Source organism: Colobus angolensis, unplaced genomic scaffold, assembly GCF_000951035.1.
Source record: "Colobus angolensis palliatus isolate OR3802 unplaced genomic scaffold, Cang.pa_1.0 Scaffold251, whole genome shotgun sequence".
Taxonomy (NCBI): Eukaryota; Metazoa; Chordata; class Mammalia; order Primates; family Cercopithecidae; genus Colobus; species Colobus angolensis.
Genome location: NW_012115722.1, coordinates 4,496,175 through 4,508,703, shown reverse-complemented (window position 1 = coordinate 4,508,703; position 12,529 = coordinate 4,496,175). Strand labels below are relative to the sequence as shown.

General features: G+C 50.6%; 2 protein-coding genes across 4 annotated transcripts in view; one reads left to right on the top strand and one right to left on the bottom strand.

The window, feature by feature from the left end:
• The window catches only part of ADCY7 (adenylate cyclase 7), a 52,096-nt gene extending 41,948 nt beyond the window's left edge, over positions 1-10,148 (top strand). Inside the window, exons 17-27 of one of the 3 annotated variants that reach the window (XM_011946618.1) lie at positions 337-421; positions 676-801; positions 1,572-1,670; positions 2,699-2,892; positions 3,739-3,832; positions 4,072-4,227; positions 4,942-5,088; positions 6,019-6,123; positions 6,358-6,472; positions 7,063-7,187; positions 7,415-10,148. In XM_011946618.1, coding sequence (XP_011802008.1) covers positions 337-421; positions 676-801; positions 1,572-1,670; positions 2,699-2,892; positions 3,739-3,832; positions 4,072-4,227; positions 4,942-5,088; positions 6,019-6,123; positions 6,358-6,472; positions 7,063-7,187; positions 7,415-7,561 — 1,393 coding nt within the window. In that variant the 3' untranslated portion in view covers positions 7,562-10,148. Of the gene's footprint in view, positions 1-336; positions 422-675; positions 802-1,571; positions 1,671-2,458; positions 2,532-2,698; positions 2,893-3,738; positions 3,833-4,071; positions 4,228-4,941; positions 5,089-6,018; positions 6,124-6,357; positions 6,473-7,062; positions 7,188-7,414 lie in introns of those variants that run through there. The other 2 variants (XM_011946620.1, XM_011946621.1) reach the window with 2 other exon arrangements.
• Positions 5,512-12,529, bottom strand: part of BRD7 (bromodomain containing 7) — a 60,520-nt gene continuing 53,502 nt past the window's right edge. The window contains exons 15-18 of the mRNA XM_011946622.1: positions 12,308-12,451; positions 11,932-12,075; positions 11,226-11,290; positions 5,512-6,556 (exon numbers count right to left, since the gene is read on the bottom strand). Coding sequence (XP_011802012.1) covers positions 11,235-11,290; positions 11,932-12,075; positions 12,308-12,451 — 344 coding nt within the window. The 3' untranslated portion in view covers positions 5,512-6,556; positions 11,226-11,234. The remainder of the gene's footprint in view (positions 6,557-11,225; positions 11,291-11,931; positions 12,076-12,307; positions 12,452-12,529) is intronic.

The window sequence follows — 12,529 nt, the reverse complement described above, 5'->3', positions numbered from 1 at the left end:
AAAAAAAAAAAAAAAAAAAAAAAAAAAAAAAATTAGACATAATAGGGAATGCGTTTTTACTGTTTTTTTTTCTGAGTCTAAAGGCAGCAGATATTGTTCATTTCTTACACACTTGGAGCAAAGAGTGCCACGGTCTTGACCTCAATCTTCATGGTCTAGCCAGGCCCTGTGTGTTGCCCATGGGGCAGCTGGGCCACAGTTTTCACAGATCCCCTTTGCTGTGGGCAGAATACCAGGTGGGGTGGGGACAGGTGGCTGTGAGCCAGAGGATCGGTGGGGGTAGTGGTCCTGGGCAGAAGGCCCGAGGCAGAACTGAAGTTCTTCCCTCCTCTCCAGGACGGCGGCACTGGGTGTGTCCTTCGGGCTGGTGGCCTGTGTACTGGGGCTGGTACTGGGCCTGTGCTTTGCCACCAAGTTCTCGGTAAGTGGGGAGCTCTGGCCCCCTGGATCCTCTCTCCCTGCCTTGGGACGCCTGCCCAGGAGCCCTCCCTGGTGAGCTTGGCCGGGCTGAGCCCCTGCTCTGGTCAAGGTTGGGTGCCCATCTCTCCTGCCTCAGGGACAATTCCCTGAGTGCCCTGGAGGTTTCTCCTGAAGGACCCCTCCCCAGGCTGCCTGCGACCAGCCCTCCTTGCCCAGGCTGTTGGCTTTGGGTGACTTGACCCTGTTACCCCACAGAGGTGGTGCCCAGCCCGGGGGACACTCTGCACTATCTCCGAGAGGGTGGAGACGCAGCCCCTGCTGAGGCTGACCCTGGCCATCCTGACCATCGGCAGCCTGCTCACTGTGGCTATCATCAACCTGGTGGGTCCTGGGGTGGGGAGGCAGGCCTCCTGGGTAGAGGGAGACCTCCAGATTTGGGAGGCCTACAATGTGGCCTTAAAAGCTGCCTCTGGTTGACCTCTTCCCCAAGCTCAGCAGGTGGCCGTGGAGGGCGGGGGTTCCTCTTTGCAGACTCAGGGCTCCTCACCTTTGGGTTTTCAAATGAGGACTTTGGGGGCCCAGAGAGCTTCTGTGGCCAGCCCCAGGAGGATGGGATGCTTTGAGCCACCACATCCTGACACCCCATTCATTCTTCACGGCCCTTCTGAGACTCAGTTTCTCCTCTCAGGGATGAACCCTTGCTCCTCTGCTGGTGCTCAGAGGCTCAGTGCTGCAGAAAGCAGCCTGCGGGACACTTGTCTACCCTCCTCTCGGACCCCGCATCCCGGGCTAGGGCCTCTCCCTCACCTCTCTGCCCGGGACCCTGGGTTTTTGGAATGTGTTACTGTGACCACCTCCTTCAGGGTCACCTGGAGAGAAGGTTGAAAATGTTGGTCCCGGCCGCACCCCCTGGCTGCTGCTGCTCTGGGGGTGACTGTGCCCTCATCTCCTAGCCCCTCTGCCCTGTGAACCTGATGGCTGCTGTGGGGTGTCGGCACGGTGGCTTGAGCCATGCTCAGAGCTGATCCCAACGTGAAACCTCAGGCTGCTGTGACACTCATGGTTGCCTGGGGCCCACCTTATATGGCCTGGGCAGGTTCCAGTGTTCCTGTCCCTGGACTAACTCTGATGGGGACCCATCTCCTCTGCAGCCCCTGATGCCTTTCCCAGTCCCAGAGCTGCCTGTTGGCAATGAGACAGGCCTACCAGCCGTGAGCAGCAAGACCAGAGCCCTGTGCGAGCCCCTCCCGGTGAGTGCATTGGGTCCGGCTCCGTGGCCTCACGCAGAGTGGGGCTGCTGCTGCCAGGGGTGCAGTTTGGACCCTCAATGCATGGGTGCTGACCCTTGAGAGCACAGCACGTGGAGGCTGAGACCAGCCTCTCCTGCAGAGCTGGGAAAGCAGGGTCCCATGGGCCCAGCTGGACTCTGGCCCAAGGGAGTGAGGGCCTTGGCAGGCTTGGTCTAGGCTATGTGGGCGGGCAGGGAGTGAGGGGAGCATCTGGCCTCGTGGGGATCTCCGGGTCAGGGTACCTCCTCTCTGACAGGCCTGCCGCTGTTTTATACACGAGTATTCGCAGCTCAGGGAGGGGTTTCATTAGGTGGTGGTGCCAGGGCAGGCTCAGGCAGGCTGATGGCAGAGGTCAACGTCTCTGCCTGGAGGCCCTTGCAGACAGCAGACTCTGCAGCCTCAGAGGGTGGCAGTACTCTAAAGGGCAGAAAGGTGCTGGGACAGGGGATGGTGTGGGGAAAAAGCCGAGGCGTGTGTTGGGAGCAGTGGGGTTTTGGGTGGGTTGTCTCCTGGGGAGGGAGTGGGAAGAACTGGGAGATTGAGCCAGGGGCAGGCTTGATCCAGATTGGAAGGGGCAAGAATGCCGGGGTGAAGAGCGTGGTCTTTATTCTGGGGGCTGGGGAGCCACAGCACAATCTTGAGCAGGGCAGAGGTCCTTTGGAAGGGTAAGCTCACAAAAACTCAGGGAGGCAGCTTGGATGCATGCATGCTCCGGCCTTGACCTTGACCGTGGTCTGTCATATCCACAGCATCTGCATACTATGTTTTCTCCCCTCTAAATGAGCGCACTTCATAAGAAATAAAACTACAGTAAAAACAACAAAACAATGGACACTCTTAGGTCTCACTGTTTTTTGTTGAGAAGGGAGGTGGTAAGGCAAGAGGGTGATGCTGAGGTGCTGGGGAGTGGGGCTCTGGGGTATGTGCTGGGCCTGAGGCAAGAGTAGGTGGCGGGGTGGCTCTGTCCTGAGTGACACCCCACCCCTCAGTACTATACCTGCAGCTGTGTCCTGGGTTTCATCGCCTGCTCCGTCTTCCTGAGGATGAGCCTGGAGCCAAAGGTTGTGCTGCTGACAGTGGCCCTGGTGGCCTACCTGGTGCTCTTCAACCTCTCTCCGTGCTGGCAGTGGGACTGCTGCAGCCAAGGCCTGGGCAACCTTACCAAGCCCAATGGTACCACCAGGTGGGGCCCCACCCGTCCCCGTCCCCACGGTGGTCTGTTCACCTGGTGCCTGCTCGCACCAAGGGGCTTCTGTGTTCATAGGGAGTGGGCACCTTGCAGGGTGGGGCTGGCAGATGGCCTGGCTTTCATCTCACAGTTGGGACCGACTTGCCCAGGTCCCAGGTCTCCAGCGCTCAGAGCCGAGGAATTCAATTCACTGGCAGGTTCTTTAGGAGTCTCTGGTCTGACAGAGGCCACCGGGTCATCCTGTTTCCAGGCCAGTCTAGTAGTGGGGAGGGAAGAAGGCTGCAGCTCTAGCTCTGTGCCTCTCAGGGCCATGTCCTGGGTCTCAAGTTCTGGAAGGAGCAGTTGCTTCCATCTCTTCCTGGACAGGTGGTGATACCTGTGGCGCTGGCAGGGCTGGGGTGTGTGGTTCTAGGGGTTCTGGGTCCCAAGTGGATTAAGGAGTGGACCTGGTCCCCCTAAACAAAAAAGGTGGAAGCCTGGGACCCAGAACACAATCTGCTCCTGTGGGTCTGCCCCGCACCTGCAAAATCCTTGCGCCACCCATCCACCCCACCCCGCCTACCACTGACCCTGGCTCACCAGGAGCTCTGGGCTCCCTTCAGGCCCTCATCACGGCTGATTCTGGTCATTCAGGGGTGAGATCAGAGGTCTTTCCCACGAGGGCTCCCCCACCTCCCTCCTCTTCCCTTTATAAATAGCCCAGAGTTGTCTAGTTTTCCACCCACCCCATTAGAATCCATTTCCCCCTTTCCCCTGGGTATGCGTAGCACCTGGACAGCATGACTCAGTGGGTTGGGGTCGTGAGTGCTGGGAGTGACTTGGGCCTCCCTTCACATCCAGCGGCACCCCTAGCTGTTCCTGGAGGGACCTGAAGACCATGACCAATTTCTACCTGGTCCTGTTCTACATCACCCTGCTCACGCTCTCCAGACAGGTATGGAGGCTGGCCCCCCGACCCGAGCTCTGCCTGCTTTTCCTCACCTCCATCTGGAGATAGGGCGGGGTGGGCTCGTGTGGAGCAGCAGCAAAGACCAGAGTCCTGCCAGGAAAGCACGGGTCCCCTGGCCAGAGGCTCCAAGGACACCAGGGACAGACAGACCCGGCTAGGAGATGCACAGCAGCATGGCCCCTGCTCGCCTGCGGACGGGGCACTTATGTTCACGCCGTTTGCAGATTGACTATTACTGCCGCCTGGACTGTCTATGGAAGAAGAAGTTCAAGAAGGAACACGAGGAGTTTGAGACCATGGAGAACGTGAACCGCCTTCTTCTGGAGAACGTCCTGCCAGCCCACGTGGCTGCCCACTTTATCGGTGACAAGTTAAACGAGGTGTGCTGAGAAGGGGCTGGGGCGGAGGCAGGGAGGTGGAGGGAGGGAGGCGGAGGGTCCAGGCGCAGTCCACAGGGTGAAGGTGTGGAGCTGGAGTGCACACCGAGCTTGGCTTCCTCAGGTCTTGGCCTCACCGGGATGCCCAGGCAACAATGTATGGGATCAGCTGTGAGAGAACAGGTCTGGGGTCAAGGACCTGGGCTCAAGTGTGGTTGTGGACGAGGCACCTTGCTTTCCTGGGCCTTGGTCTTCACCTTTGGAAAATGGGCTGACAGCACTTCCCTACAGGCTTGTGGTGACGATGAATTGTGTGTTCAGCGGTTTGTGATCTGGACATTCTGTGTTGATGAAAATGTCTGTACTTCTACCAGTTCTGTGTAGCAAGTTTTCTAGATAGGAAATGGAGGCCCAGTGAGAACGAAGACCTCCCAACTGTTACCCTCCACTACTGCAGAGGTTCTTACCCCATGTGTACATGGAAACACCCATGGTGCTTCTGTGGGCTAAAAACCAACCTGAGCCTGACCCTCCCTGGCCACTCGATTCTTCATCACCTGGTAACAGCTACCAGATGAACCTCATGCAGCCCACCCTCCTCCCAACCCCCCGAAAGCTGGGCTGGGCAGTTCAGTGCCATCTGCTCCTGAGGCCTTGCCACTCTTCCCATCCCCTCAAGAGGTGACGTGGTGTAAGGTCCGGTTTCTCCCCATCCAGGACTGGTACCATCAGTCCTACGACTGCGTCTGTGTCATGTTTGCCTCTGTGCCGGACTTCAAAGTGTTTTACACAGAGTGCGATGTCAACAAAGAAGGGCTGGAGTGCCTGCGCCTGCTCAATGAGATCATTGCCGACTTCGACGAGGTACGGCCTCTAGCCCAGCCCTGTGCAGCAGTCCCCACCCATGCTGGAGAGGGAAGGGCGGCGGCACCTGCCATCCTAAAACCCAATTTAAAAATGTGACACAGGGCTGGGCAAGGTGGTCTATAATCCCAGCACTTTGGGAGGCTGAGGTGGGTGGAACACTTGAGGCCAGGACTTCGAGACCAGCCTGGCCAGCATGGCGAAACCCTATCTCTACTGAAAATACAAAAAATTAGCTGGGCTTGGTAGTGCACGTGCCTATCATCCCAGCTACTTGGGAAGCTGAGGCAGGAAAATCGCTTGAACCTGGGAGGCGGAGGTTGCAGTGAGCTGGGATCACGCCACTGCACTCCAGCCTGGGTGATAGTTCACAACTCTGTCTCCAAAAAAAAAAAAAAAAAAAAAAAAATAGGGCAACATGGCCCCCCTGGGGGGAATATACATTACACAGAATATGAAAGTACACATTTCTTTTTCATTCTGTTTTATGCAGCAAATATTTCATTGGCATCTTCTCTGTGACGGGCAGCTTGCTAAGATTAGACTCAGGCCCTTTAGAACAGCTTCATTTCCAACCAAGCCCACGCTACCAACCAAGCCGATTCAGAGGAAATCAGTTTGGGTTGAATTATTTGCTGGAGACAAAGAATCTACATTCCTGTGTAGATAATGCTGTGTCTGCTCTGTGCAGACACAGATGGAAGGGAAGAAGGGAGACAGTGTGGGGACGGAGACGACAGGAGGAGCAGGAGCCGCCAAGGGCCATGTCCTCACCGTGCTTAGTCATGCGCTCAGCTGGCAGGGCAGCCTGAGACGTGTGTACGAGGCGGCGATGGGTGGAGGGAACCCCACACCCTTCCTGAGGAGCGGGGGCAGCCTGGCTGTGGCTGTGGAGTGGCGGCTGCTTCACTGCTTCCTTCTCGCCTGCAGCTCCTGCTGAAGCCCAAGTTCAGCAGCGTGGAGAAGATCAAGACCATCGGCAGCACATACATGGCAGCTGCAGGGCTCAGTGTCGCCTCAGGGCACGAGAACCAGGTACTCAAGCCCAAGAGGGGAAATTCAGCCGACTGCCCTCACTTAAAGGTGACCTGTCACCTTACCTAAAGGGTGTGTCCATATCCTATCCTGGGAGAGGGGGAGGGGCCCAGGTGCTTATAGGGCTCCGCCAGGATTTTAGTGGTGGAGATCCTCGACAAGAGTGGCGCGCCAGGCCCACTATGTCTGGGGGCTCTGGAGATGCAAGGATCTGACCCACAGCCTGTCCCACAGGAGCTGGAGCGGCAGCACGCCCACATTGGCGTCATGGTGGAGTTCAGCATCGCCCTGATGAGCAAGCTGGACGGCATCAACAGGCACTCCTTCAACTCCTTCCGCCTCCGCGTCGGTGAGCCCGGGCGGCAGAGGGGTGGGGAGCCCCTGCCTCTAGGCCAGCCCACCCAGTCTGTGCAGCACAGCTGCACCTTGCCATCTATTATGAAAGGTTTGAGAATCCTTCTGATCTGATAAGCTCAGCAGTTGGACAATTATTCTGACGTTTTGCGTAAGCATATAGTTAGCATACAGTTACCATTGAGAGTTTTAATAATATGTAACTACAGAAAACGGAGAACCAAAATTATTGACTGTAAACAGGTAACCTTAAAATATAGAGAAGGAAGCAAAGTTACTAAACCTAAATAGTTGCGGGCCTGCACTCAAAGCCAGGCCTTTGTTAAAAGGGAGAGTAGCAGATACAAGTGTTAACATCAAACCCAGACTTCTGGCTTTTGAATCTGAAAAAGAGCTGGCTGGGGAATGCCCTCCTCACACCCCAAGCCTGACTGCATCACGGTGACGCTGAGAAACAAGCCAGCCTTCACTCTAGTCGTTTTGTCCCCGCATCCTGTGCTGGGGTATGGACTCTCTGGCCTCCCCTAAGGACAGAAGCCTGAGGCTTTGCCTGCATGCTTGGCTAACTGTAAACATCATCTTCAGGCATAAACCATGGGCCTGTGATTGCTGGAGTGATTGGGGCCCGAAAACCTCAGTATGACATCTGGGGAAACACAGTCAACGTGGCCAGCCGAATGGAGAGCACCGGAGAACTTGGGAAAATCCAGGTAAAGACCCATCGGGGAAGCAGGTAACTGAGGGGAAAAGATCTTCCACAGAAGTGAGGGGACTTGGACTTAAGAGCTGCTGCCTCAGCCAGCAGCCATGGTTCTAGGCTTCTAGCTATCACACTCTCTGGGGAAGGCAGACTGGCGTGCCTGGGCAGTCTCTATCTGTCCCTACCACGACAAGTGTTCTTCCCGCCTCTGAAGACACACGTCTCCTTCCTTTTCAGGTTACTGAGGAGACCTGCACCATCCTCCAGGGCCTCGGGTACTCTTGTGAATGCCGTGGCCTGATCAATGTCAAAGGCAAAGGCGAGCTGACAACTTACTTTGTCTGTACGGACACTGCCAAGTTTCAGGGGCTGGGGCTGAACTGAGGGCTCCTGCTGGGTTCTGAAAAGGCTGGGAAGCCAATCTCCTTCCCTGAAGTAAGCCCAGGAGAAGACTCCACCCCACGCCAATCCCAGAGGCATGCAGATGGTGTGGCCACCTCCCGGCAGATGGCTGTGCATGTTGGCTTCTTTGGACCTGCACTGAAGGATTTCTCAGACACACGCACCAGATTCTGGCTCCAAGCAGCCACTGAGCCATAATGCGCAGGGGAGGCCAGAACCTCTGTGCCTGGTCTGTAAGAGTTTCCAGGCAAGCTGGAGAATGTTCACTGGTTCAGGGCTGCCTTTGAGATCTTTGTTCCCTGAGGTGCTATGGAGGCGACTTTAGCACATGATGAAAACAGACACCCACCTCAGTGGCCTGTGGGCATGCAAAAGTGAGGTCTGTTTTTCTAGACACCAAGGGGGAGTAAGCTGAGCTGTCTGGCACGGATTGGAGACTCCCTCGCCCTGGTGGGCCCAGCAATGAGAGCGTTTCTCACAGCTGCATTCTGGTAAATGAAGCTGAAAGGGGTATTTTACATCTGTAAACAGTTTCAAACAGTAGAGAAAAACACCATAATTAGCACCGTTGCTTTTTGCCTTGTCTGGTATGTTTGTTTTAAATGAATACATTAATGGGGGTTTTATCCTTTTGAATGACTTCTTAGCTAGTAGACAAAAATCTCTTCCTCCCAGTGTATGCTCTGCCTTTTTAACCACTGACACATAGGGAGCACTACTGTCCAGTGTCAGCTTATGGGGTCAGCTGGCTGTGGGGGTAGAGTCCTGAGGAATGAGGAAAGTGGTCACAGCAAGAAGGCAGGGAGCAGCGGAGCCTTGCCTTTGAATGAGGCAGCTTGTGAGGCAAGCATTCTGGAGAGAGGTGCCTAGAAAGGAAGGTGCGGCCTTTCAGCTCTTCCTTGATCACTCACGCATCTTTGCGTTCTCCCCTGCCGTCCTTCAACTGTATCTTACTTTTCTTACTGGAAAGGAATGGAGTCTGTTTAGAGATAAGTTGGACAACCTGTGAGTGCATCTCTCCTTTAGTCTTCACAGCTAACTTTGGAGAGCTTCAAAACTACAAGGATCTACTCGGCATGGGTGTGTGCACAGGCTCCTGGATCTGGGAAGCCCGCCCCCTCACAAATGCTGAGCCGTTCTTGCTCTGAAACTGCATGAGTCAAGGCAAATGCAAAAAGCCAGGTTTTGGGGATGTGTCTTACCTGTGCTTCAACTTTCCAAGGAATTGAAAGTCAACCTAACTGTAACAGGGTGAGAAATAACAAAACTGCCCGTGCCTTTTTCTGAAGGGACTTCATAACCAAAAGACTTAACCAGTGGCCTCATCACCAGAGCATCGCCAGGATTTCTAATGTACTCAGTTTCCCTACATAGCAGGGATTCTTAGCTAGATGTCACCATGAACCCCGTGAAGGTCTACAGAAAGTCTTGCATACAGGAGCCTTTACAAGATTATACAGGGTTGCAGACTGGGTGACTGACTGGACTTGTTAGGGTCCTGGGATGAGTTGTCCCCTGACTGCAAATTAGAGTACAGCTAAGTGTGGGGGTGGTGGTGGAGGGGACGAAAATTGAACCTGCCTGCCTGTGCTGTGTCATGTGTGGCTTTATCAGCCCGAGGAAGGGCAGGCGTATTCTAATTTGCACAAAGATGCTGGGTGGACTAGTGACAGCTCTGATGTGCTGCACATAACTGGAATCAGTGTGAACAGAAGAACCTGCTGTATAAAGGAATTTCATGGCAACAATGCTGGTAAGGGCAATTAGCTCGCTTAAGCTGCCTTCTTTACACACCAACTTTTTACATGAAGGGTTGGTTTCACATGAATACTATACTGAAATCTGTGCTCTCAAGATCTAGCAGTGACCAGGGCTGCCCAGCGGGGGCTCTCCTGGGAAGTCAGGAAGGTTTCTGTTGCTAATATAACATGGAAACACATCAGTGCACTGGGCCTCTCTGAGGTCAGCTTATTTGTAGTCTTGCAATATTTAAGTTGTTTTTTTCTTCAGTAACAGAAACCCCAGTTGGGAGTTTAACAAATAACTGATTACCATTCATGCATTTTTATTTCCTATTAAAGCACTGTGCTGTGCTCAGATAATAATAGTTTGTAAGTTTTTAGTTTTCAGTGTTCAGGTTATAGAATATAACTGACCATAAAAATTACCTGCAGGTATTTTCTTTTTATGAACCTGTTTTTAAATTACCAAATTATTTCTTTACTGGTTTCTGTTTTATGACAGAAACAAGTATCTAACAGTGACCTTCTCTATGGGTCAAGGACTTCCTTACAATTTCTCCTAACTGGTGAAAATAATACCTGAAGTTTTATGCCTTATTGAGGAAATTTCCTAACAGAAGAGAAGATCATTAACCACTGCATACTCTGGGTATATAATAGGTCAATATAAAGAAACATGATTTGAGGTGGTGCATGCAAATAACTAGGGTTTATTCTATATAATGAGTATTTATAGATCTGTAACATTTGTTTCAAAATGCTGTTTCATTTTTATAAATACCAGTGTTTAGCTGCTTTTTATACATTAAATTAGCAATTTAAAAAACAAATATCCGAAGCTATTTTAAATTTAAGTATTTTCTTGGTCCTCAGGAACTCACTAGAGATTAAAAGTAGTCTCTAAAACAGCTTGAAAATTTGACTCTTTTAGCATAAGATTTTGAGTCTTTTGGGGGAATTAATTTTCCTTTACCCTACTTGTTCTTCCTAAATACTAATTTTCAGTCAGGAAAATGGAAATCAAATGGCTTCCTGCCTGGGTGATTTATAGAAGGATTGTATAAGGGCCTTCAAACTTAATTTGTTCACTGAACAAGGCTATCTCCATCCTGATTTTTTTCCCTTGTGTATAACAGGTTCTATACAGATTCAGAAAAATCACCATTTATCTCAGCTTGCTGATAAAAGGGGGCCATGCATCTTGTGGTCTCCTACTTAAGAGTTCAACTGCTTGGGTACTTGACCTTTGTATTTCAGATAAACAGTAAATAGAAATGTCACCTTTTGGTAATCTGGTAACTCCCTGATGTATTCAAGGATGACTTAGTTTATCTTATTTGGCTTATTACTTTGCTACAGTACTAGTAACTCTTTAAAAAAATGGAAAACAACAAAAAACACTAGCCATGTGACATGGCTATAAAACTCCCAGTGTGCTTTTGTCGGGGGTGGGTGGGAGATGCCTAATTACCCGTACAAGGGCATCATTCCCATTGGGTATGCAGGGGCAGAACCACACTAGTAAATTCTAAAATTATTTCAAGTATATTCGTATAATGGAAAATCTCACTGGATGGGGCCATTTTAAGAACGTTTCTTAGTGATGGTCCTGTCTGTGGGACGTAAGGAAGAAGCACGGGCAGGCACTATTTTGAAAGAATGTTGTGCAGGTATGGCAACAGCCCCAAGCACGTTCCTTCCTCACAAGGGCTCCTTTCTGTATACATCACCAAGATGAGTCCCAGGTCCAGCTTTATTACCTAATACAAGTCCAACCTCTGGAACATTCAAATTCACTGTTCCAAAGTTTAATTAAAAACACAATTTACAAATATTTAATATCTTCTGAAAAGCATTTCTAAGTTAAGAATGAAAAAGTATGTACATAATATATAATCAAATACCAGGCAGCCTCAACTTCCACCAGGTCCACACTCAGCAACATCCGTCTTTTTAGGTTCTTCAGTATCTGAAAGAAAAAGACATCACTTAATTCAACACTGTTTTTACCTTTTAATTAAAAAGGGGACATGAAGGTCAAGCTGCCATCCAGAAGTGTAACTGCTGAGAGCCATTCTTTACCACATCCAAGGTTGAACACTAGGCGCATTATCAGGCTACTATTGTGGCACTTCTGCACACAAGAAATCTTTATTAATTCTTTAGACAAAAGGAAAACTAAGAATAGTTTTATACATTAAAAACAGACAAAACCTTTCAAGTGTTATTTGAAGGGAGAAGATTAATGTTCCTTTTACAGTTGGCCCTTCTTAGCCATGGGTTCCATGTCTGCAGATTCAACCAACTGCCAATCAAAAATACTTGGGGAAAAAATCCAATTAAAAAAATACAATGAAAAAAAATACAGTATATTAACTACATTCTATGAAGTATATTAAGTAATCTAGAGATGATTTAAAGTATACTGGAGGTTGTGCATAGCGTATATGCAAATACATTTTATGTTAGGGACTTGAGCATCTACAGATTTTGGTATCCTTGTGGGGTAGATACCAAATCTGGGGTCCTGGAACCAATCTCGGGCAGACACTGAGGGATGACTGTAGTCACTATAGCTTTCCACTTTCCCAGAGAAAATAGGGCACGTACCTTCTGTCAAATCCACAAAGTTGTTTTCCATGAGGGGGGAAGGAATGGAAATCCCCATTGCTTTTCGAACTCCATACGTGCTTACAATATCACCTGGAGTTACTTGCTGTGCAAGTTCTTTAAGATTATTGGTCACTTGTTCAGCTAACAAGAAAAACAAAGATAGTTCCAGATACTGAAACATGGTTCCTTTAGACAGAGGCATCCCAAAGAACAGCACATGTACAAATGCAAAAAACCAAAACCAAACAAAAACAAAACACAACTGTCCCTGGGATTCACATCAGCATTACTCTATAGTGCCATTACCACTGTACTCAGAAGTTTTTTCTTTGAAGCATCCCGTGACTCTCCTCTTATGGGAGGCAAAACATACCAAGATGCATTTCTCTGTATGAGGGACCCAAGAGACAGATCATGTTGGGAGGGGGTCTGGTGCTCAAACGTTCATTCTGGGCTTCCTGGAGTTCCCTGAGCAATCTGGTGGTCTCATCAAGTTTCTTCTGGAATATTTCAGCTTCTGTGTGGTAAGAAAAAGAACACACAGAAGAAAACAGACACACTTGTGTTTGATCTTGTGTAATAAAAAACTGACTCC